Genomic DNA, 25,129 nt, shown 5'->3' with positions numbered 1-25,129 from the left:
AACACAAACCCAACAGCACCAACTCAGATTTCAGCTCCTGGTTACAGAATTCAGATGGTAACATTGTAAAACCTTAATAAAAATATATAAACATTTAATTGAAAAATCCTCTATAAAAGCTATTTTTAAGGTATCGCTTATTTATAAGGCATTATTATAATAAAATATTATAAAAGGTGTCAAATACTGGACAGCTTGGCTGGTGTTTACAACCTGATTAAGTGCTTGTTTTGGTACAGCTCGGTGTAATAATTACAAATATATATCGAAATACAGCCTTTACATATGTTAATATATATAATGAACAGTATAATAGCTTATTGGTGCAAATAATCAGCTGCAGTGATTATTTCAGTCACTTCTGAGACAGCGACCCCTCTCTTACCCAGTCACCTCTTCTACTTCTTCACGTGTTTTCCGTATTTAGTGCCAACACTGACTGGAGCACTAACACACCAGGATGGAAGCCAGCGTGCATTGGGAATATCCGCGATTCCCTGCGGACCCCGGGATTTAAACTGCCCGCCGACCCCAGCTCGTTTTGTCAGGCTTCGGGCACCGCCCACCCGGCAACCGGCGGAGCGCTATGGGCGGCGCACCCGGAAGTGGCGGAGCGCTTTGAGCGGTGCACAGGGAAGTGGCGGGAGGTTCGGGTCGAGCAGCTCCGTGATGGCGGCGGCACCGCTGCGCGTGTGAGTGGGACTGACGGAGTGGGGTGGGATGAGAACGGGGCGGGACACGGGACGAGGTTGCGGTGGGGCCGGGGCCGGACCGTTCCTGTCAGCCGCTCTTACCGCGCGGTGTCCCGCAGGCTGGCGTGTGGCGACGTGGAGGGGCGGCTGGAGGCGATCTTCGGGCGGGTCCGCGCCATCCAGGCCAAGAGCGGCAGCTTCGACGTAAGGCTCGTGGGGCTTGTGGGGGGAGGTGGACGTGGCGCCGCTCCCGCGGGGTTCCCTTCCCGTCCGACACGAGGCCGGAGCCAGCCCGGGGTGGGCTTCCTGTGCGGGAGATGTGCCGGCGCTGCTCGGGTGTTGCTGTCCCGTCCCTCCCCGGCAGCGATCCTCCTCTTTCTGCTCGGTGTGCGAAGGGCTTTGCAGCCCCTCAGCCCTCCCTGTCCAGCACCAAACGATTGGGAGGAACCGTGATCTGTGCACAGAAGGCGGGAGAGCAGCTGGCTGTCCTTTTAAACCCGTTGATGTTGCGTTTAGCACAGATAAACACAGAGGAATCTCTTCAGCAAACCAACTGCTGCTGAAGTGGTGCAAGCAAAGCCTTTGTGTGTGTGTTCTGTCTGTGGTGAAGTGGCAACTCCTGCTTTATCTGGTGTTTTTAGATGCTTTTGTGTGTCGGGAATTTCTTTGGCTCTACTTCCGAGGCAGAATGGGCCGAGTACCGCACGGGGGCCAAGAAAGGTAAGGAAGGAGGCTGGTGTCTCCCGGGGCTGGCACTGCTTCACAGCCTGCCTTGGAATTCAGGAGCCACGGCTGGGTACAGTGGTGTTAAAGCAGTTATACTCCAGCAGGGAAGCCCCACACAGGAGGGAAAGATGGGTCTTCTTGGAGCACCCCTGGCTTTAGGGCTGTGCATCACCTTGGAGTTAATCTTGCACAAGCAGGGGAGGGCGATGTGGGTGGAGCAGAGCTTGTTCCCCTCCTGCAGTTATGGGAATTCCAGGCTGGGGCCTCACTCTGCCAGAAGGTTTCTTGTGCTGTAGCTCCCAGAGTGTGGTGGAGGCTCTGACTGGGTGGGGTTTCCTGCCGCGATTCCTGGGTGGTGTGGGCTGGGTGCACTGGAATGAAAAGCTCACTGAGTGCACGAGGTTTTCTCCCTCAGCTCCAATCCCAACCTACGTGCTTGGTGCTAACAACCCGGACACCCTGAGCTACTTCCCGGACGTCAGCGGCTGTGAGCTAGCTGAGAACATCACTTACCTGGGTAAGGCTGCAGGGGGTTTGGGCTCAGGGAGCTGCCTGTGCCTGCTGGGGCTCTCATGAGTGTTCTCTCATCTTCCCACTTCAACACCTTCCTTTTTCTGGGAGTTGTAAGTGGCATTTTTTTATCCTGTGGTTCAGGAGTTGACATTGATATTAGTACAATCTGTGTAAAATGTGAAAGAAAATCCTGCTTTCTTGATTTGTTTTTTTCTTCATTTCTCTGATACTGAACTTGCTAACCAGAAGGAGCAAGAGCCTGTTTTTTGAGGGAATCTTACTCCCAGAGCATGCCTGTCTCTGTAGGAGGAGGTTTGAATACAATTTTGCTGTGTGGCTGTACTGCAGTAGCAGAGATAACAAGCGAAGTGTAGCAAAACTAAAAGGAAAAAAACAATTTCTTTCCAGAATTGCCACCAGGCCAAAAACATAACAAAGTAGAGGCACTTGGCTTGGTTGTGTTATTGCTGTGGGTGAGTTTTTGGGAAGCAACGTGGCAGGGATGAGGGGGAAGACTGGGGCTTATCTGAAGAGCTCCGTTGTGGGCAGGCTCGGGTTTGAGCCGTGTCACCGCTGTGTCGTCGCTCTGGGCACGGCACACGAGCAGCCTGTGAGGATGGCCGCAGTGGCAGCGAGTCAGGCCTGCTGCCACCCTGCCCAGGGGATTGTGGCGTTCTCAGGGCTGCGTGTGTGTCCTTGCAGGCCGCAGGGGCGTCTACAGCGGCTGCTCGGGGCTGCAGATCGCGTACCTGAGCGGCACCGAGGCGCAGCAGCAGCCCGCGCCCGCCCACTGCTTCAGCGCCAAGGACGTGGCCGAGCTGAAAACCTCCCTGCTCTCAACCCCAAACTTCAGGGGTGTGGATATATTGCTGACATCCCCCTGGCCCAGAGATGTGGGGACTTTTGCCAACAGCGCGGTGAGTGCTCTGTTCCTGGGGTTTCACAAAGCGTTGCCTTTCTGCTTCCTCTCCAAGTGGGAGTTCTGTTCACCCTCTCCAAGTGCTTGAGAAAGCTGGGAGTAAAAACAGGGAGAGCAGATGTTCTGGTTCTTCAGAGAAGAAGGACTGAAAGGAGGGGGATTTGTGACACTTCAGGGCATTTTATCTGTCCCTGCCACTTTTTAAGTGTTTTGGTGTTTGTTTCCTTAAGTATCAGTCAAGTGGTCTGGTTCTTCCTCAGTCTGGATTTTGAGGGTGTTGTTTCATTTGTGTCCTGTTTTGTTGTGTTAATGTTCCTCAGCAGAAGTGATTTTCAGATGATTTGAAGCCTGTCTGGGCAGCAAGCCCACACACATGGCAAAAGGAACATTTTTTGCTTCCTCTCAGTTTCTTCCAACATCCAAAAAGAGATATACTCCTCAGTTTAATGCATGAGGAGCCTTCCCTCACAGCATGATAACCAACCCTGCTGCCCTTGGGGCTTGTAGAGAGCGATGTGTTGGGATGTTCTGGCCCAGAAAGAAAACTCAGATATCATCAAGTTCCCATGGGCATTCTCTGTAGTTGTTTAATATGCCATTCTATGTTTGACTTCCCCTGGCATGAATTTTCTGGGAATGTACTCACTCAAGTGTAGAGAGAAGTATATTAAACCTTTCTTTTCCCTGCTCTTTGAGAGGTTTAAATAAAGCTTGGTTTGTGTTTTGTAGGGAGAAATAGATACCAAGAAGTGTGGCTCCAAGTTAGTATCAGATCTAGCTGCAAGTCTGAAACCAAGGTACCATTTTGCTGCCCTGGAGAAGGCCTATTATGAAAGACTTCCTTACAGGTTTGTAAAATCATGTGAAATCTCGTTTATTTTCAAGTAAGGGTTCAGTTTTTAAGGAACACAGGAGGATTGGTGTGCTGTCTGAGTATCTTCATGGCAGGCAGGGGTTCTCCCACTGTCCTTTCAATACTTTATATAGCAGTACAGCCAGGTTTTGCTTCCTTACAGGAATCATATGGTGCTACAGGAGACCCCACAGCACGTCACCAGGTTTATTGCACTTGCTGATGTTGGCAATACAAGCAAGAAAAAGGTATTGATACCCTTGAATCTTTCTTCTTTTCTCAAGTACAATAATAGGGCAGTGAGACCAGTTAGAGGACAACATCAGGCACTTAAAAGCTTGGCTGAAGTGGAGATATCTGTCTCACTTGAGTAATAATAGGTACCACTTGCCTGTTATCTCAGAAGGGTAAGGGCTGCACGTGGTGTTCTGAGGCACAAACCACTGAAAATAACCAATTTCTGGCATGAGGTTTTTAACCTGTTTCTCTTCTCCCTTTAAGAAAATTATGGAATATTGATTGGTAGTTAAGGGTGCACAGGATCCAGGCCTGGTACAAAAAGAAAGCCTGGAAACAGGCAGGGATCAAGGATGCACTGCATAAACTCCTGGGTGGGACACTGGCACAGGGGATGTGCCAGTGCCCTGCCTTGGCACAAACAGTGATGTGCTGAGTGGTGTGGAATTGCTCTGGGGTGTCTGAATTTGTAAGTGATCTCCTCAGAGGTGCAGCTGTGGCAGGAGCTGCTTGTCCCTGAGCACCTGTGTTTGTTGCAGTACCTCTATGCCTTCAGCATCGTGCCCATGAGCTCAATGGACCCTGCAGAGCTGGTGAAGCAGCCTCAGGACGTCACCGAAAATCCCTACCGGAAATTGAGGAAGGAGGCTCCCAAGAGCAAAGCCCCGCTCTCTGCAGAGGTACCTTGCTATCTATTTCTCCCTACAACACACAAACCACTTCCCTGTGCCTTCCTGCTTCACTCTCTGTGCTCACAGCACTGCTTGGCTTTCCCTTTGGGATATCTCTGTCCAAAACTCTGCTATGGGGCCAGGCTGGGGAGCTGGGGGTGTTCAGCCTGGAGAAGGCTCCAGGGAGAACTTTTTGTGGTCTTTCACTTCTTAAAGAAGGACTATAAGAAATATGGGGACAAGAGTATTTTCCTCTTCAGCATTAAAGCCTTCTAATGGCATTTGGCTGTATGGGATAACTCAGTCAAATGTTTTCAACCTCTGGCAAGTCTGTGACACATTAACATCTCTAAGAAATAAAGCCATTCTTTTGGCACTGGCTGGCAAATGAAAATATTTGAATAATCCATAAAACCAGGCAATTCTGAATATTCAGCATAAGGCTGAATAGGAGAGCATGGTCATTTGGGGCAGCTCTCCCTGAAGCTTTTCCCTGACTGTAGCAGGTAAAGTTTGCTGCATTGTTAGGAGGACAGGTCATTCTGGTTCAGGGTATTCAGAAGGCATTTCTTCCTGGAAGGGGTGCTCAGGCCTTGGCAGGGACTGCCCAGGGAGCTTTGGAGTGCCCATCCCTGGAGGTGTCCAAGGAAGGGCTGGAGGTGGCACTCAGTGCTCTGGGCTGGGGACAAGGTGGGCACTGGGCACAGCTGGGACTCCATGGGCTGGGAGGGATTTTCCAACCTAAAAGATTCTGAGATATTGATGCTTTTAAAAGTGGCTCAGAGCTCTTCAGGAAAAATCAAATTCTTGTATATCCTGTCACTTTCTGTGATGCAGTTCTAACTGAACATCCTGTTCACTTTTCATTTCCTAAACAGGAAGAACCAGCTTGTCAGTTTTTCTTTGACTTGAACAAGCATCAGGGAAAGAAACGTCCCTCAGAAGGGAAAGAGAGAGGGGACTCCCAACCTAAGCAAGCCAAGAAACCCCGTAAGTGTGAGGATGCTTTTTTCCTGAGCTCTTCCCTCGAGGCTTTGGATGGACCACGTCACTCCAAGTTGTTCCTCAAGCTGTTGAGCTGTAGGTGTCAGCTGGCCAGGGAGCTCTGTCACTGTCAGCTGCTGGGGGAATGCAGGAGGATGAAGGGTCCCTCTTTTCCAAGGGAAGATTGGCTTCAGTAGGTGAAAGAAGGGTCAAGAGCATAGTTTCAGAGCTCTTTGGGTCTGTGGTGGTTGTGGTTGGGCTGATGGCATTTACCCTCTGAACCAGACAGGGCACTTCCAAAAAGCTCAGCTCAGGTATCACAGTTCGGGTGTGATTCTAGGTGTTTTGGGTGTGATGGATAGGCCAGAACTGACAAGGCCAGTTTGACAGCATCTTGTCTTTACCTGTGCAGTAATTTTACCTCATTTTGATTTGTTTGCTTACAATTTGCTCGTGTTTTCTTATTAGTGAGCTGCAACTACTAACTCCTGGAACTAATAAGCTCCTCCTTCATTATGTTACAGCATTCCAGGAGAATGGCAGTCAGCAGGGTCTGACTGCCACCACCTCCTTTCTTGCTGGAATTTCCCTGGCCAGAGCTGTGTCCTTCTGACACATTCAGCACTTTATAAACTGGGAAGGGTGGCTGGAAAACAGGTTGTCTGTGTTCTGACAAATATCCCTTCTGCTAATTCTTGTTTTCTTTCCCAACAAAGCTCAGCCCACGGGGCCCTGCTGGTTCTGCCTGGCCAGCCCAGAGGTGGAGAAGCACTTGGTTGTCAGTATTGGCACACATGTAAGTACCTGCAGCATGGGCTTTGCTAAGTCAGAATCATACTAAGACATGGCAAAACAAAATAACAATCTCCAATTTTAAACAGAAAACAAACAAACTTTATTTTCAGATGGCTCTTGGGTTTGCTTTCAGTTCCTTTGCATCTCCTCTACAAACACATAAACTCTTAAAAGTGAAGCGTGGCCCAGTTTTGTTCCAGCAGCAGAGCTGGATTCCAGTGACAGAACACTTTTTGCTGTGCCAGCCCTCTTTTACCATCTGGCAAAACTTTTCCAGCTGGAAGAAATCTGGAACCTGCTTTGGCAGCAGGATGCACCAGTGCCAGATCTCTCTGGGGTGGCTGGTTAGAGCTTTGTTCTATGGAGATGAAAAAGAAGGTGTCCAAGATGTACTTCAAAATGCTGAGTTTGCAGTTCAGTCCATCATTGTTTTATGCGCTTTGCTTAAAATTACTGCTCCTGTATAGCATAATCCACTTACAGGGACACAGGTTTAGTTCAAATTTTTAAGTGGATTTTTGTGTCAGAATAAGAAATTCCTGCCTCAGTGGTGAAGTTCACTCAGCAGCGTCCCTGCACACAAGGCATTCCTCTGGCATTCAAAAGATACTTTTTTTGGTCATTTGGCAGTCTCTTTGCCTCTTTCTCATTCCTGTAGTGATTAATAAATTCAGTATAAAAATAAATTCAAATAAAATGGCTAATAAACAATCCCTAATAAGCAACATAGAAGACTCCTTTTCCTGTGGCAACTCAGAATGAGTAGTCAGAGAGTAAATTCCTACAGCACAGTGAGTAACTGCTGTGTGTTGTTTCACTCTAGTGCTACCTTGCCCTGGCCAAAGGGGGTTTGTCACCTGACCACGTCCTGATTTTGCCAATTGGGCACTATCAGTCAGTGGTGGACTTGTCTTCAGAGGTGCTGGAAGAAGTGACCAAATACAAGGCTGCTCTAAAAGAATTTTTCAGAAGCAAGGGAAAGAGATATGTCCTATTTGAAAGAAACTATAGGAGTCAGCATCTGCAGCTACAGGTATGGTTTGGGTGTTGCTCTGGGAAAACATAAACCTGCACTGAATGTAAACTCCAGATGAACTGAAAGAGTCATTTTGGGGTTTACCGTGGTGGTTGCTGTGTGTGGCAGGTCTGTAAGCATATCAGAGCTGTATCAGAACTACCACAGAGATGAGAAGGGAGAGGGCTGTGCTGAGAACTTTCAAGCTTGGAGTTTTCAGCTCTCTGTCCAGCTCCTACAGGGAAAAAAAGTCTCATAAGTTTAAGCCTGTAGAGATGGGTGCTCACCTGTCTTGTGTGATGAGGCTGAGCTGTACTGAGGAGCCCACGAGCTCCAGTGATGGACTGATGGTTTTCTGCAAACACATTGTCTCGTCTTCTTTTATGGAAATGTCCTCCCTCTCCAGGTCATTCCTGTCCCACTGGACCTCTGTACTTCTGAAGACATCAAGGAGGCCTTTATTACACAAGCACAGGAGCAGCAGATTGAACTGTTAGAAATCCCAGAGCACTCGGATATTGCGCAAGTACGGGGCCAGATTTCACCTCTTCACTTCCCCCCTGTCCTGCCTAAGCTGCTGTTCCCTCTGAACTCACTCTATGGGGTGGGCCAAGCTGTTGGAGGCAGAACCTCATGGACTTGATTTGGGGATATGCCAGGATTCTGCTCTGGGAGAAGTTCCCAGGAACAACAGATGATTTCTCAGCTGAGAAATGTGAGCGTGGCCTCATCCTCCAAAAATGTGTAGTACTAGGCTGGGGTGACCTAGATGAGGTTAGGAATGCCCAGACCCACCTGGTTCTCATTTAGCCACTCACGGCAGAATTAAACCACAAAATATCATAGGTGATCCCAGCAGGAAGTGACCCACTGCTCCTTCCTCTCGTGGAAGGTTTTGTTTGAGGTCAGGCACCGACCTCGGGCAGTTTGTGGGGTTATTTTTCCAAATTTCCTCCCAGGAGAGAGGACTATGGCATGGGGACAGCTGAACTGGCTGGGAGGAGGGTCTGCCTGTCACCTGGTAGCTCTTCTCAGAAGGGTGGTTAGGAAAGGGCTGCCCGGGGAGGTGGTGGAGTCGCCAGCCCTGGGGGTGTTCAGGGTGCAGACTGGGCGTGGCAGTTAGTGCCATGGTCCAGTTAACAAGGTGGTGGTGGGTCACAGGTTGGACTCCGTGGTGTTGGAGGTGTTTTCCAGCCGAACTGATTCTGTGCTTCCGTGATTCCCGTCGCGCAGGTGGCTCAGCCGGGGACGCCGTACTTCTACGTGGAGCTGGACACGGGGGAGAAGCTGTTCCACCGCATCCGCGGCCGCTTCCCGCTGCAGTTCGGCAGGTGCGTGCCGGCCCCGTCCCGCTCCCCGCCGTGACGTCACGGCGACGCCGCGGTGACGTCACGGCGCTGTTGTTGCAGGGAGGTGCTGGCGAGCGAGGCGCTGCTGGCGCAGCCGCAGCGCGCGGACTGGCGGCAGTGCGCCGCCCAGCGGCCCGAGGAGGCGGCGCAGGCCCGCGCCTTCCGCCGCGACTTCGAGCCCTTCGACTTCTCCCTCCGCGACTGAGGCGGCGCTGCCGCCGGCGGCCCCGGGCGGGCGCCGGGCGGTGACGCGGCAATAAAGGCGGAGTGCCGGAGCGAGCGGCTGAGCCATGGAGCGGGCCGGCCCCCCCGCGCCCGCCGCCGGCGAGCGGGCCCCCGCCGGGGCGGCGCTGCGCGGGCACCCGGCCGGCGGCTGCGGGCCCTGGGAGATGCGCGACCGCCTGGGCACCGGCGGCTTCGGCAACGTGTGCCTGTACCAGCACCAGGTGGGGCCGGGCCGGGCGGCGGGGAGGGCACGGCCGGGCCGGGGCGGCTGACGGCGCTGTGTCCCGCAGGACTCGGGCGACCGCGTGGCCATCAAGTCGTGCCGGCTGGAGCTCAGCGTCAAGAACAAGGACCGCTGGTGTCACGAGATCGACATCATGAAGAAGTGAGTGCGGGCCGGCTGGCACGGCACGGCACGGCACGGCGGCACCGGACAGACAGGGAGAGGGGACAGCCGGGGGTCAGCCCATGGACTGGCCGGGAGAGGGGTGTGCGAGGAGTCAGCCCCCGGACCGGGTGGGGAGACCGGACCTTGTTGTGGGGTTGGCTGGTGCCTCGGCCACTGCAGCAGCTTGGGAGTGGGGACAGCCGGGGGTCAGCCCCTGGACTCTTGTCACCTGGCATGCCTGTGCTGGTTTATCTCTCATCCCAATGCCCCAGCTCCTGCCTTGGCCTGGGAGCAGGTGACCCCCAAGCCCCCTGCCCTGTTGTGTTGCCCGGGCTGTTCACTCATCCGAAATTCCTCCAAAGTCAGCCACCCTGCGGGTTGAGTTCTGATGTTGTGATTTGGAAACGCCCACGTGTTCTCATACCGTGCGGTACTTTTGGTTTTGATTTAGGAACCAGGGGATCCTGGAATTGCTTTTCTTCTGTTACGCTGCTGAATGTAAAGAATAAATTCTCCTTACTCTTCCTTGTGAGAAAGTCCATGCTCTGTGCTGCCCAGCCTCCCTCTCCAGCAGGTGAAACGGGGCTGGACAGCTTTGGTCTCATGGATGTGGGGGCTGCCTCTGGGTGTTTGGGTCTCACAGAACTGCTGCTGAGAGAGAGAGAGAGAGAGATCCTGGATCAGGAAATCCTCTGTCCCGCTGGTGGGAGCAGAGATGCTCTGAGTTGTTCTCCCCGAGGTGTGCAGTGACCCTGGTGTTCAGGGCTTTTCTGAGCTACTACTGTCACTTTGTTACCCTCACCTGCTCACTGTGTGCCATGACATGGGGGGGAAACCACTTGCAGGGACCATGAATTTGTAAGTCAGGGCTTGGATGATGTCTGATTTGGGTGCTGAAAACAACCACTGAGTTATGAGCTTCTCTTGCATTGGACTCCAGAGGCTTTGGAAGATACAGAGGGAAATAATTTGCTTTCATTTCCTCCTGAATATATCATTTATTCCCAAAAGTAGCATGTCCCAGGAGACAGTCAGGAAGCAGCTGTTTGAATTCAGCTGCAGAAGTTAATTTTTTTCCTCTGAATGTGGCTTTCACCTGCCTGCAGTTACACAGGTGTTAAGGGGTTCTTGTGAAACGCTTGGGCTGGGGGGAGTCTGTTCCTACATACACAGACACATGCAACGACACTGCCAGGACTGTGCAAGAATTCACAACTTGAGTCTGGATCCCCATCATCAAAGTCCTGTACCTTGCCTTTGAGACATCATTTCTGCTCATCACTGGTTTGTATATTCCCAAGGTGCGGATTTTATGGATTTGGGTACTGGTAGGTACCACCTGATGAGTGAGCAAGGATTCCTGTGGGGAACAGAAGCCGTCCCTGGAACATAAAACATGGTTGCGTTGCAATCTGTTGTCTCATTCTCCCAAGAGAGTTTTCATCCAGCTCTCTGTGTGCTTAGGCTGAACCATCCCAACGTGGTCAGAGCCTGTGAAGTTCCTGAGGAGATGAACTTCCTTGTTAACGACGTTCCTCTCCTGGCCATGGAGTATTGCTCTGGGGGCGACCTCCGCAAGGTAACACCTGCTTTGCTTTCAGTAAAAACCAAATAGCACTTACCCAAACAGGGCGTGTCAGTGCTGCTCCTGTCACCAGGGCTGCTCTGTGGAGCTTCTCTTTTTGGGTGTGATGTCTTGTGAAGGCTGACCTAGAACAGAGGCTGGACAGGGTTAAAGAATAAAGTAGGGATTTATTAAAAGGATCTCCTCAATGGATGCACCTTGGGCAGCACAAGAGCCCAGTCAGGGCTATGCCCAAGATGAACCAAAATGGTCACAAAATGCACGACTGCTCATGGGGTCTCTCACTTTTATAAGTTCTGCTCCATTTGCATATTGGAGTTAATTGTCCAATTCCAGCTTTAGCCCATGAAGTCCCATCCTGCTTGTTTTTCTCTCTTCAGTCCATGTTGTTTGTGCTCTTGGGCCTGAGATTTGGATCATTTGTCCTTGGTCCCCAGCTGGAGCAGGAATTGTTTTGTCTCCCTGCTCTGTGAAGAGAGCTCACCATCCCATAATGTGAAGCTCAGAACCACATACTAAAGCAGCTCAGAATCTGAAAAATATAAAAGCTAAAACCTGAGGCATCGGGAAATGTGAGGAAGTAAACGTAGAGTGGGAAATGAGGCTTGTGTTTTTGAAACCAGAGGGCAAGCCAAGGGCAGATACTCTTTTATCCTGGTGTGTCCTTTTGTGGAGCTGCTTTAGCATTAGTGCAGCTGCTGCCACCCAGCAGGTTTGGCTTTGCTGCTGTGTCTCCATCTGTTCAGAGTCTGACTGGTTGGGATTCATGTGTATCCAGTGTTACGTTGCTGTCAGCACAGGGATCTGCTGGACTGGGATCTCCAGGGATTCTGAAGCTTTGCTATTGCTGCTGAACTGGGAACTGCCAATCTGCACACTGGCAACACCCAGAAGTAAAGGAGCCTTTCAGTAGTTCTCCAGGTAGTGGCTTGGTGACCTGGTAGAGTTTGTGCTCCATTTCCATTACAGCTGGATTCAGGAAGCAGCAATTTCTAGAGGGGTGAAGCAGCAAATCCCTGTCAGGATTTGCTTAGAAATCACCTGGGGAATAGCCCTGGGGAATGTGAGCCACTGGTGAATGCAGTAATCCCCTCTCACTAATTGGTTTTGAGTTGTTAAAAACAGTCCAAGAAAATCTGTTAAGGTTTAAGTCACAGTAAAAGAAGGGGCATATATAAAAAAGTATTTGGGGGTTGCAGAAACAGGCACCTGGCCACGGTCCCAGAGACATCTGGCTGTTGTGTTATTGCAGTAAAAATTTGGAGACTGCCTGAAGGCAGATTAGAGACCCTGGCTGAGAAATTAGCTCTACTTGCAATGCAGTGTTTGGTCACTTAATTTCTGATGAACCCTTAGGTGTGGCATACATGCTGAAACAATTTAGGAAGTAACATGCTTCATTCCATCTGATGCTCTGTACTGCTTTAAAAAGAACCATCATATTTTTTATTTCTGATTGTGTTCTTTAAATCTTTCTCTTCTTTGGCATCATTTGTGTTGCACTTCATTATTAATTTCTCCTTGTGAATCCATCATGAGGGGTGAAGCACCTCAGTCATCTCTAAAAGTCCTGAGTGCAGTAAAAGTCAGAATTGCTGAAGCTGCTTTTATTGACAGCTCATTAAGATAGTGCTGAGGGGGAGCCTTCCTTGCCTGTGGCTCTGCCTTTGTCTCCTACCCCTTTTCTTTCTGAATTTTTGTTTCGTTTGAGTTGTTTTCCTCTTGCCCATGATTTTATTACACAAAGTCTACTGCCCCATTCAGCTGGAGTGTCCTTGAGCTGTGCTGTTTGCTGGATAGTTTCAACAGGGGATGGAAAATGTTGGTTTTTGCTGTTAACTGTTGCAAGTGTGGGTCTGAACATATTTTGCTTTTTTGCAGTTGCTAAACAAACCAGAAAACTGCTGTGGGCTGAAGGAAAGTCAAATCCTTTCTCTGCTTAGTGACATTGGTATGTAGTTAATGCTTTTTGTTAGGTTTTTTTTGTTTGTGCTTTTTTTTTTTTTTTTTTTTTAAGTGTAATGGCATTTTCCTTTTTCAGCTGACCATGAAAAGGGAACTAAAATGAACAGGGTATTAAAAAAAATCAGGCCCTTGGGAAGTACCTGTGTTTTTGGACACCATGGGAAGGAAGAGCTGTCTGATAAAGGGCAATGCCTGGGTTTCTCTAGGAAAAAGGTCTTCCAGGAAAGCTCCTTGTTTTCTTAATTCTCTTGCAGATAACCTGTCATTGCTTGTAGGAAGAGCTAGTTCTGGCATTAGAAAGTATTTCAGAGTAATGGCCTGGACTTCTGTCCTTTCAGTGCTCAAGAGGGCTTCAAGCTGAATTTCTGAAATAAAGAGCAACTCTGCTTGCTTTATTCTTGTCCCCTTCCAGAATGCTTATTGGGTTTTTTTTTTTTCATAATAAGTTGAATGTCTTTGGCATGTCTTTGCAAAGATGTGAAAATGCAGTGGAGAAGAAACACAGGTTTGGAAGCTGTTAAATGTAGAAATGAGTGGTGGTAAATCATGGAAGGCTGGGAATTTGCCCCCCAGTATTAGGTTTTTATCAGATTTACGCTTAATCAATGTGGATTTTATTTTCTGTTAAATCAAACACATGTCTTTTAGGGTCTGGTATCCAGTATTTGCATGAGAACAGAATTATACACAGGGATTTAAAGCCTGAAAATATTGTTCTTCAGGATGAAGGTGGGAAGGTAAGTCAGGTGATCAGTGTGTTTCCACTGTCATTTCTGGAAGTTGTCACATTGAACTGGACTGAAAACTCAATTGTGCATTTACTAAAAGCTTTAACACTGTTGCTGAAGCTTTGCCGTGAACTTTCTCCAGAATTTCCACTCTGGCTTTCCTTTTGAGAGTACTCTGTGGCTGTCACTGAGCAGACTTTGGGTTGTTTGGTGGTTTTTCTTCCTCAGCATTTACTCTTCTGATGAGCTGTTTAAACTGTTTGCAGATTGTTCACAAAATAATAGACCTGGGATATGCAAAGGATCTGGATCAAGGAAGTTTATGCACTTCATTTGTTGGAACGTTGCAATATCTGGTAAGAATTTTTTTTGGTGTCACCAGCACTGAGGCAGGGCAGCTGTGGCTTGGCACTGCCAAGGGCTGAAACCTCCAAAAATGGAGATTCTGGGGACCTGTCCTGAGGCTGTCCCCTCTCAGGGAGCCACACCTGGATGCAGCTTTGTCTCTGCAGAAATGCAAGGAAATACCACAGTCAAAATGTCTTTTTATGACCATTTTTAGGCTCCAGAACTCTTTGAGAACAAATCCTATTCAGTTACTGTTGATTACTGGAGCTTTGGGACAATGGTGTTCGAGTGCATTGCAGGATTTAGACCTTTCTTACATAATCTACAACCATTTGCCTGGTAAGACACTTATTCTTGGAAGTGCTAATACTTAAACCTGTGCTGAAAGACTTGAACCTGCATATGCAGGTTTCTGCTTGTCTTGCTGTGCCCGGAGTGTGTGCTTGGTTTTTAAAAGGGTGGTTCTGAAACAGAAAAAAATAGGAAGCTTGGGTTTCTGTTAAAGCAAGAGAAGAGGTGAATCTTTCCAGAGGCAGAGTTTATTGGAAGGGCTCCTCTCTTCCACATGGAGATGTTCTGGGTGGTTTGAAAATGGCATCTTTGTCCTGAAAGATGAGTTTGTTTTCTAAAGCTGCTGGACACTGGCCCTTTTTTGCTGTCTTCGGTTGCTCCCTTGCAGAAGTAACACTCCTCAGTTTATACACAAAGGATTTTATTTCCCAGGCATGAAAAGATCAAGAAGAAGGACCCAAAGCACATCTTTGCCTCTGAAGAGATGAACGGGGAGGTTCGTTTCAGCACCCACCTGCCGCAGCCTCACAGCCTCTGCGGGTACGTGTGTCCTCATCACAGGGGACAGTTCTGGTCTTCTAAACTGAGGGCTCTTCCTCCTTTATCCCAAGCTTGAGAGCCCCTCCTTCTTTCTCCAGGGTGTTTCAAGCTCCTGGCAAGCTGCTGTTTGCTGTTAAGGGATAGCCAGTGGCTCTTCTCTGGGTACTTCAGGCTCTCCGGTGCCCGTTGCCCACAAAGATGGTCAGAGCCTGTTGAATAATGCACACAAGGAGAGGGCCAGGAAGCCGGGCTGCTTCAGCCTGGTGAAGGCCTCCCCTTTCTTACAGCTCTTCTGCTTTAGTTTGATTGTAGAGCCCATGGAAAACTGGTTGCAGCTGATGCTGAATTGGGATCCACAGCAGAGGGGTGGAGGTGCAGATCCTGAGACCAGTCGTCCGAGGTGTTTCCTGATGATGGAGCACATACTGAATCTGAAGGTGAGTGGGGGCTGTTACTGGGTGTAAAGGTCTTCTGAAAGCATCCCAGAGGACAGAGTGTTCAGTGGAGCAAAGCTATTATCCTGGCATCATCCAGCTTCCAGGAGCAATTGTTTTTCCTGGTATCAGGAAATGAGTAAATTCACAACCTGTCCAGTACATACTGGAGGACAAAACATCTCCTGCAACATTAATCTCTAGCTTTACATTTGGAGTAGAAGGATGACCCTGTATTACTGTTTGTTACCTTGGAAAGGTCTCACCAGGATCAAATAAGGGTTTAATATTTGCTAATAACTGTTTTCCCAGACTACCCTGTTGATGCTGTGACCTCCAGGTGTATTCATGTGCTCTAGTAGTAATGCCTGTAGTAGAACAGAGGTGCAGTTTAGTAGAACAGATTTTTCCTCTCCAAACAATTACTTGAGCTTTACTGGAGTCAGACTAGCCAAGGCAAGCCTGGGTAGAAACAGGATAATTTTATCTCAGTTCTTTTGATGTAATTAAGCTGCAGCAGGGTTTGTGAAGGGTCTTAGTCTGTTGGATTGTCAGTTTCTTTGACATTAAAAGTTACAGGCCCAGGCTTTGAGTTTTTTATGTGGGGCTTTACTCCTGAACTGATTATTGTGATTATTGAAACCAAATTATGCTCTCATTCTGCTCTGTGCTCCATCCCAGGCTTGTGTGCCTTTGTCTTTGATATCCAAGGATTTGTAATCTACTTGTTCTCTTTTTCCAGATAGTACACATCCTAAACATGACCTCTGCCAAGATTGTGTCCTTCCTTTTGCATCCTGAGGAAAGCCTTCATTCCCTGCAGAATCGTATTGAGTTTGAAACTGGAATAAGCACTGGAAATCAGGAGCTGCTGTTGGAAACAGGGATTTGCCTGGACCCTCGGAAACCTGCTTCCCAGTGTGTTATTGATGGCGTGGTAAGAAGGATTCTGTTCATGTCTTTCAGAGAATTTAAAATCTTAAGGAACATAAATTGCCTAAGTCTTCTCCCACAGGAGACAGTTTGCTCTGTAAGTGTAGTATTTCTAAAGGTATTTTATTGGGTAATGTAAGCAGGTTTCTGTAGTTGCACTCTGCCTAAATATTTAACTAATTGCTAGCAAGGGGTTCTGTCCTCTTGTAGGATCTATCAAAATAAGTTTTTAAAGGCACAGAGTACCCACAACAATTAGTTCATGATGTTTGGGGTTTCTCTTGCTTATTTTCTCTTCTGTTTTCTCCCCAGAGAGGCTGGGACAGCTACATGGTCTACTTGTTTGATAAAAGCAAAACTGTCTACGATGGCCCCTTTGCTTCTCGGAGTCTGTCTGACTGTGTCAACTACATTGGTGAGTGCTGGAGAAGTGCTGTTCTCATGCAAAATGAAATTAAATCTGCTTTATAAACCCCTGTGTGTTGTCTTGAAGGGCTCTGTCTGATTCAAAGAGAGCCATGTAAGAACCTGAAGCAGCCTAACCCATGTCCTGATGACAGAGCCCTGGCATCACAAGTTTGGGCTCTTAGGCTGTGCATGGAAGCTGCTTCTTTGCTTGCTGCTTCCCCTACTTGTCTCCTGAGATGACAGCAGTCATTGCACAACCTAATAGATCTCCCTGAAGGTTTATTTATTATAAATCTGTGTCTGTATGGATGACACTGTGAAGGATGTATCTGTATGCATGACCTCTATGAAAGAAAAGTAGTGTCAGGGGACAGGAGATATCTGCTGGGATACTGCATGTAAAGAAAATGCCTTGTGACATGCAGTTAACTGTTCAGTAACTTAATGTTCTTGGGCCTGTCTCCACTGGTTTTCCTCATTCTCTAGTGTGACTCAGGTTTTTCTGTGTTCTGGTCTGTTTTATTCTGGTGAATCTCATTGCATGGCACCACTGTACTGAATCTCTTGGAGCAAATGCTTTTTACACTATTATTGATGCCCCAGTGTACTGGCAGTTCCCATCTCTGTTGGGGAGCACACCTGCATCTTTTCCCCTTAAACATCTACATCAGGAAATCCGAGAGGAAACCTACAAAAGGTTTGAAGACATTTTCAGATGAAACAGATCAGGACAGTGACCAGTATCAATGGATTAAATGGAGCAACTAAATTTGCTGCCTTGGGCTTTAGAGGTTTTTGGCCAAAACCCCCCACAGGGTTTCACTTGCTCAGTCACAGGTTATCACATACCTGTGGAGCTGTGACATGAGAAGCTCATAGATGCTTCAGCAGCATCACCTAGAAATTGAGCAGAACTTACCTGCCTCCCTAGGCACCTGAAGCAGGAATTAGGAATGTTGTCCTTTTCCAGAGTTGTCACTGCACTGTGCTTCTCCTGTGTTCAGTCCAGGACAGCAAAATCCAGCTGCCGATCCCGCAGCTGCGCAAGGTGTGGGCAGAAGCGGTTCACTACGTCATTGGGCTGAAGGAGGATTACAGCAGGCTCTTCCAGGGACAGAGAGCTGCCATGTGAGTTGTCACTCATTTAGAGGGAGCAGTGCTATGCCAGCACGGGGTCTGTTTGCTTGGAATCGTGCATCTCAGGGAGTTTTGGTTCCCTGAAGTTTTACAGCCCTCTGCTGTTCTGTGCCTTTACATTATAAAAACATATTTGGGCTGAGAGCTTATTCCACTCCAGGAATTGTGCTGGGTAATGCCTGACACTGATCATAACCAAAACACACTCGGAATATACTCAGAGTCTCACAGCATGGCTGAGGTTAACGGGTGTGGGAAATGGATTTGTAGAAAATTTTCAAAGCTTAACAGAAGGCTCAACAGTGTGCATCTGTATACAAACTTTGAGGTAAGAAATGCTGACTTAGAAATGCCTAGAAATGGAACAGGACAGACATTGCTGAGAGAGATATGGAACTAGAAACAAGTTTCAAAGGATGGCCTTGCAAATAAGACTGGATACTTTTTGGAGAAATAGAACAATGAAAGATGCATTGTAGTGGGACCCACGAGGGGTAATTTTAGATGTTTTGCGTTAATGCATTTACAGCATGGTGTGGCTAACACTGATAGGCCAAGAAACACTTATAATGTATTGTAATTAGGAAATAGTTGCTTCTGATTGTGATGGTGTGAATTGTAACATCTGCATTGTCTCACCCTTCTCATGAGACTGAAAATGGAATAAAAGTGTTTAAAACGCCTCTCAGTTGCCCCATCTCTGGGTCAGAAAAGAGCATAATCCGACAGAAGGGGCCCTCTGGAAATCCTCCAGCCCAATCCATGCTCAAAAAGAAACACATCCAGACAGCTCTCAAATATCTCCAAGGGTGGAGACTCCACAACCTCTCTGGGCAGCTTGTGCCAGTGCTCAGTCTCCCTGAGAGGAACAGAATTTCCTCTTTTTGAAGTCCAGGTAGGCTTTCCAACTAATGTGTGCTGTCCTTGTTCCATCTGTCAGGCTCAGCCTCCTTCGGTACAACGCCAACCTGATCAAAATGAAGAACAACATGGTGTCAGCATCCCAGCAGCTGAAAGCAAAGCTGGAATTCTTCCACCAGAGCATTCGTCTCGACCTGGAGAGATACAGTGACCAGATGGCTTATGGCATATGTAGGTAGTGGGAAATACTTGTCTGGATGTCTGCTGTGATTCTGTAAAGGAGTTCAGCATCTTTATGGGTGTATTTTAGCTAGGGGAAGTGCAGGAGAAGAGTTTGGCAGGAGGATAAAAACCAGAATGTTTTTGAAGACCTTCAGTGATAATGAGACAGGTGGTCAGCTCCAGTTCTCAGTTCTCAGTGACAGGTGGTCATTCTCAGTTCTCCACTGAGAATAGAAAACAGGAGCATTAATAGTACTGGTGATGTAAATGTTTGCTATTTATTCATTCAGAGTCTGATTCATTTGGAGTTTTGACTGGGCAAGAGCTGCTGCATTTGCTGACAGTGCTAACAAGCTGCTGTGCTTGTTGTTAGGAGAAGCCATTTGTCAGGATGAGAGATGGGTTTAAAGAGCACCAGCTACAGTTTCATGTCCCAGAAACAAATAGTGTTCAGGAGAGAATAGCAAGATTTACATGTAGTTTGAATATATATGGCTAAAAAATGCAACCTGAGTCAAAAATGACTGGCCTGAAGGATGATGATGGAAAATGGAAAGACACTGTGAGCTGGGTTTGGACAGTCTGTGTTCAATCAAAAGTGGCAGTTGTGGAGCTTAATGGTGGAGTTTGAAGACTCAGAGTAGTTTTAGGCCAGTGATTGCAAGCAGTGAAATCCTTCCTAAGGGTTTTGTGTGAGTTAAGGTTGAGCACAGAGTTGCAGCTTTGCTGTCTCTGTGATCTCTGTGTTGTGGCTCCTGCTGGGAGATGCAGCATCATGTTCTTTGTGTTTAAATTACACCAATCCAGGTAAAATCCAGGTCTTGCTTTATTTTTGTGTCTTAATGTTTTTTTATAAATTAACACCTCTTTTTTCTTAAGCTTCAGAGAAGATGCTCAAAGCCTGGAAGGAAATGGAAGAAAAAGCCTCTCAATGTGCACAGGTAGGGGATGTTACAGAAGCTGCATAATCTCTGTGTGAAGGAGATTGTGACAGGAATTTAATGTGTCATATATGCCACTGCTGTGTCCCTTCAGTGTTTCATATTCTGCCTGCTGTGGGAATGGGAATGCCATTGCAGGTGCATTAAAAAAGACACACTGTCCTGTCACCAACTTGTTTGAATGGATTTGGACAACAACAACAAAAGTCACCAGACTCAGCTCTCTAAAAAGGAAAGTGGAATACAGAGACATGTTACTTGTTGCCCAAAAGAAGTGGTGTTGCTATGGATCAGGAGTCTTCCTGGCTGGATTTGCTGCACACAGAAATTCCCATTGAAGCTGAAAACCTGCTATGCAGCAATTTCAAAATTGCAGGATTTCACTGAGGAGTACAGACATGAATCGCTGGCATGCTGCAAGTCAATATGCAAATTAGTTTTAAATGAGAGTCATCTCTTTTTTATTGTCTAAGGAATGGACAAAAAGGTGGCTGCTTCTAGCAGAATAACTCAAGACTATCTCTGGCTTTTTCCAGACAAGCAGGAACCTCACCCAATCCTTACTTGGCAGACCATCAGAACTGTGTTCTGTTATTCCACCTGCCCTGCCCCTTTAGCAGGAATGGAAAATGTTTCACTCTATACACAGGGATCTCTTAGTCTGTCTAGGAGGCAATCCAGAGACACAGAGAGATGATTTATGAACAAAGGGATTTTTCTCAGCCAGTGTTGGTGGTCAGAGGTTTGGTTGTAGGTGATACCATGCACTGAGAACAAAAACCTCAATTATTGTAGCAGCGCTGTGCCAAAGCGCTTTTTTGTCTCCTAAACTCTCCAGGCAGTCAGCCCATTATCCAAACAAGTGTTCTGGGGATCTTTATCTCCTTGATTGTTCTCCTTGGGTCTGATGTGTGCCCACATTTCACCTCAGGCTGAAGATATTGGCTACCTGGATGAGCAGATCATGGCTCTGCACACGGAAATCGTGGAGCTGCAGAAGAGTCCATATGCAAGGCGCCAGGGAGAGGTCATGGAGAGCCTGTAAGTCCTGTGCTTCTCATTTTTACTTGCTAAAATTGGATCTTGTGTATTTCAGTGTCTGAGGGGCTTTTTTCCCCTCTGTAGCTGGTACCCTCAGCGATTTTGAAATGCAAACCACAAATACAGAGTAGTTTATGGTTGATTTGAGATCATTTTGCTTGTGAAAGGAAAGATCCCACCACTTGTGGGACACTTCCCTGTCAATGAACTGTGAAACCTCATCTTTCAAGAGCCCAGGACTAAGATAAATCTTGGTCTCAACTGGGGATTTCCTTTCATGTTGGAGAGGAATGACTTTCTTACTGTTGAGTGAGAAAATTTGTGATCATTGTAAAACCCTGTTAAACATCTTCAGTATTTTCAAATCAAGGATAAATATCTTGTGGATACTTGGATATTTGGAAAGTTGTTTGGTTTTTTTTTAAGTATTAAAATATGAAATAATTAAATGGTATTTCTGATCCTGAGAAGAGATAGGAAGCAGTTACTGGGCTGCTGCTGAGAGCACAAGTGGCAGTTCTAAAAGAAAAGGATGTAACAGCCATTAAATCTGTTAATAAGAGCTCTTCAGAACAGCTCTGACTGTTCAGGGAGGAAATGTGCCTGCTCCTGGCATGTTCTCCCCCCTCCCTCTTTGCAAAGTTGCTTTTCATCCTGTGTAGTTGCAGCAGAACTGGTGCACAGGGGAGGAAGTGGTGCAAAGGAGAAGCCACCTCCTGCAGCAGCAGCTCAAATGAGTCAGGATTGTGCCTCCTTAAACATTATTTTTAAGCAATTCCACCGCTGCAGTTCCACCAGGATCAGGGCTGGGAAACTGCTGCTTGTTTCTGACAGACTGGGATTTAGAACAGGGAGGATTTTGTTCAAGGCTGGAAGTTTTCAGTGTGACTGGTTTTGAAATCCTTGAAAGAAGTAATGTTTATTTAATGGGAAGAAGAGAAGCACAGTTGTCTTGCTTGTGATGCAGCTGTCTTTTTCCATTTATAGAATATCACTAAAATTCAGGCAAAAAAATGCAGAGCAGGAACAGGAATTTCTCAGGCAGTTGTGCAGTCAGAGTTTCAAAAATGAAATCAGATAATGAAGGGTACAGGGGAAAGAAAACACAGCTGGGCCATGGGAAGATTTGAAACTGAAAATAAGCTCCACTTGGTGTGGTTTTCTGAGAAGAAATTGCATAGTTGGAGAAAAAGAGAGACAGCTTTGGGGAAAGTGTTGGATTCCATCACAGAAAGAGCATCCCTGTGTTCCAAAGGCCATGTTTGTGTCCCAGCTGTAGGAGAAGGTCCAGTGCCTGAGTTCAGAAAGGCATCCCTTCACTGCAATGCTTTTTTTCTCGAGTCAGCTGTCTGCTGACACCTGCCTGAATCGTATTCTTCTTTTTAAAGGGAACAGAGAGCCATAGACCTGTACAAGCAATTAAAAGCACGACCTCCAGGTATGGAAGAAGATGATTTAAAGACTGTTTCACACTTTTACCTCGTGATTAATTGCTCTGGACTGAAACCCAGGGAATACTGTGAGGGTTTACTAATGTGGTGGTTGTTGGCCCTTCCAGATCATGCCTACAGTGACAGCACAGACATGGTGAAGATCATTGTGCAGACAGTGCAGAGCCAGGACCGAGTCCTCAAGGAGCTCTTTGGCCACCTCAGGTACTTTATGCAGACAAAAAACCCAAACAAATCCAACTTGCAGCATTTGGAGCTTTGTAGTTTGAAAGGATAGGGAAAACCATGGAGGTTACAGCCCAAAAGGCTCCATTCACATTTCTCATAGCATTAATTCTGCTCCTCTGCGTTGAGTTTCCACTTCATTTTTAAAAACATGACTGTTAGCATCCAAGAGTTCACTTTAAAATGAGGCAAATTCTGCCAGTTGGAAGTTGGAATTCAAATCTTCAAAGGGAAAAAATGTAAAAATTCCTTCAAAATTCAAAGGAAAAAAGAAGTAGCAGTGTTACAGAGAAGATACCACAGTGATTTGTACATTAATTTTTCCAAGTATCTTGAATCCCAAGGTGGGGCTTTTGGTTTTGCCAGGATGTGCTGGGAAGTGACTTGGTGTCTGGTTTTTATTCTAGCAAGCTCTTGGGCTGCAAGCAGAAGATCATTGACCTGCTCCCTGAGATTGAGGTGGCTCTAAATAACATCAAGGAAGCAGACAACTCAGTGATGCAGATGCAGGGAAAAAGACAAAGGGAGATCTGGCATTTGCTGAAAATTGCTTGTGTGAGTAGCTGTTGGGTTATTTGTTTGCACTTCTTCCAGTGCATGAGCCAGGAAGTAAACTCAGCAAAAAGGGGTAACTGCCACACCATGGTTGTATTTTTTTTTTCCTGCAGAGAAGGGCAGTCTGAGATGGTAAAAGCAGAAGTTAAATAGGTGCTTTCCTGGTTAGTTTAAAGTGTTCAAGAGTTCCCTTTTTTTGCATTAATTACAGTGCCTGAAGCCATCTCCTGGTTGCTACATCTGTGTGTGTGTTACCAACAGTGCTCATGTGCAACCCCATATCTTCCCTACGTAACACTGAAGCCTAAATTCTTCTGAATGTCTTTCTTGCAGACTCAGAGCTCCTCCCGATCCCTGGTGAGCTCTAGCCTGGAAGGGACAGCCTCAAGTCCAGCAGCCACGTGGCTCCCCCAGAGCTCCTCAGGGAACGCAGCTCCTCACCCTCTGTCCTCGCTGGCAGCTCCTGAAGATGGGTATGAGCTGCTGCTGGGGAGCAGCCCCTGCAGGGAGCTCAGGATCTCAGGGCCTTTGTCCTTCCCAGAGTGGCTTCAGGAGTTTGTGTGTCACTAATGTTCTAAAAAAATCAGGGGTTTGGTTGCACTCTCTATTCAGAAATGTCTGCTCTCTGTTTCTGAGCTGGTTCCACATGCTACGTGCCCTGCTGAAGGACTGTGCTCTCCGTTTATTGCATGTCATGTTGCTCTTCCTTGGGGCTGGATCTGGTTCTTAAGGCTCCTGTCCCTCAGTCCATGCTGAATTCTCTGGAGCTGAGGGGGTTTTGCTCTTTGCTTCATTAACAATTCTAATTATCTTCTATCAGTGTGAAGCCATTCCCCTTTGTCCTGCCATCTCCTGCCAGGCAGGTTTTTGTGTCACCTACCACTGCACAAACTACAAATCGCCTTCTTGGGCTGTTTGTTTTTCTTTTTCTTTTTTTTATCCCCTTAGTGCAGCACCTTTTGATGGGGGTGTTACTTTTGGTGCTGCTTGAACTCCATCACCTTAGGGCTTTTTTCCTTCCTGCAGGGAAAATTTTGCTGACATGATCCGGGAGAATGTGAATTACCTTGAGCTCTTCAGCAGCATTCTGCAGGAGGTGAGGCAGGAGCAGAACAGCATGATGGTAAGTGTGGGGCATCTGCCACGACCTGGCTCTCAGGGGACACCCAAGGGTGCCCTGGGCACGTGGAGAACTCCTCGAATAGGAAGAGGTACCAGGCTGCTCCAAGCCTCATCCAGCCTGGCCTTGGACACTTCCAGGCATTCAGGGACAGCCACAGCTGCTCTGGGCACCCTGTGCCAGTGTGCATGGATACATGTTTCTTCCCAACCCCCTCCCCCCCAACCCTGCCCTCTGGCAGTGGGAAGCCATTCCCCCTTGTCCTGGCACTCCAGGCCCATGGAAAGAGTCTCTTTCCATCTTTCCTGCAGCTCTTTCAGGCACTGCAAGGCCGCAGTGAGGTCACCACGAAGCTTGTCCAGGCTGAACAATCTCAGCTCTCTTTCTGCTCAGAGGAGAGAGGAGGCACTCATCCTTTGGGAAATCCCATGATCTCCCAAACTAGAGCGGACTCACAGGGCTCCTGTGCTGTGCTGCATTGTGTTAACTCCTGGGAGCCTCCTTTCCCGGGGCAATCACTGATTTTTCATCAAACAAGACTCACTTCCAGTAGCTGGACCCTGTGCTCAGTTGTGTTTTTGCTCCTCTTCGCAGAGTTTCGACTGGAGCTGGCTGAAGTAGCCCCAGAAGCCGAGGTGCTGCATCACCCAAGTGCCTTCCGTGTGCTGAGGGCCACCTTCCCTGTGGGACGCGGCGGTGTTTTATTGACATCACCGTGTCACCCACCCAGGGAGCGGCCTGGGCCCGGCCCGCGGAGCCTCCTCAGGGCCCGCCGCTGCCGTGTGCCCGCCCCATGAATGTATAGCGCGTGTGTATATAATTAATAAACTCAGTGGTGAGACACACGCCCACGCTGAGGCCTGCTCGCTGCCGCGCCGCCATCACGCCGTTGCCTGGCAACCCTGGGCGGAAGGGGGGCGGGCTCGGTGGCGTCATCTCCCCGCGCCGACGGGGCGCGCCCATGGTGCCGCGCGCCT

At 47.9% G+C, this 25,129-nt stretch overlaps 2 protein-coding genes across 4 annotated transcripts; both read left to right on the top strand.

Annotated features, from left to right (window-relative positions):
* The first annotated feature begins 59 nt into the window (after window positions 1–59).
* On the top strand, window positions 60–9,059 carry CWF19L1 (CWF19 like cell cycle control factor 1). 2 transcript variants are annotated; one of them, XM_053983815.1, is made up of 14 exons: window positions 60–692; window positions 812–896; window positions 1,334–1,412; window positions 1,834–1,935; window positions 2,634–2,848; window positions 3,580–3,698; window positions 3,867–3,951; window positions 4,480–4,620; window positions 5,490–5,601; window positions 6,312–6,391; window positions 7,214–7,423; window positions 7,812–7,931; window positions 8,639–8,736; window positions 8,815–9,059. In XM_053983815.1, exons 1-14 carry the CDS (start codon window positions 670–672, stop codon window positions 8,957–8,959), a joined length of 1,614 nt encoding a protein of 537 aa, XP_053839790.1. In that variant the 5' UTR covers window positions 60–669; the 3' UTR covers window positions 8,960–9,059. The 2 variants fall into 2 exon arrangements, with proteins under 2 accessions (XP_053839790.1, XP_053839791.1); XM_053983816.1 differs by lacking the exon at window positions 812–896 and having other exon boundaries at window positions 69–692.
* On the top strand, window positions 8,953–24,997 carry CHUK (component of inhibitor of nuclear factor kappa B kinase complex). 2 transcript variants are annotated; one of them, XM_053983808.1, is made up of 21 exons: window positions 8,953–9,200; window positions 9,270–9,364; window positions 10,832–10,946; window positions 12,834–12,903; window positions 13,566–13,654; window positions 13,912–14,001; window positions 14,208–14,332; window positions 14,717–14,824; window positions 15,126–15,261; window positions 16,001–16,195; window positions 16,504–16,606; window positions 17,604–17,727; window positions 18,677–18,828; window positions 19,699–19,760; window positions 20,692–20,801; window positions 22,190–22,239; window positions 22,360–22,456; window positions 22,885–23,032; window positions 23,366–23,505; window positions 24,059–24,155; window positions 24,747–24,997. In XM_053983808.1, exons 1-21 carry the CDS (start codon window positions 9,045–9,047, stop codon window positions 24,771–24,773), a joined length of 2,289 nt encoding a protein of 762 aa, XP_053839783.1. In that variant the 5' UTR covers window positions 8,953–9,044; the 3' UTR covers window positions 24,774–24,997. The 2 variants fall into 2 exon arrangements, with proteins under 2 accessions (XP_053839783.1, XP_053839784.1); XM_053983809.1 differs by lacking the exons at window positions 23,366–23,505; window positions 24,747–24,997 and having other exon boundaries at window positions 24,059–24,153.
* The last annotated feature ends 132 nt before the right edge of the window (window positions 24,998–25,129 follow it).

The sequence above is a fragment of the Vidua macroura genome, chromosome 8 (assembly GCF_024509145.1).
Source record: "Vidua macroura isolate BioBank_ID:100142 chromosome 8, ASM2450914v1, whole genome shotgun sequence".
NCBI classification, from domain to species: domain Eukaryota; kingdom Metazoa; phylum Chordata; class Aves; order Passeriformes; family Viduidae; genus Vidua; species Vidua macroura.
The sequence above is the reverse complement of the archived record's forward strand: the minus strand, read 5'-3'. Positions and strand labels throughout refer to the sequence as shown.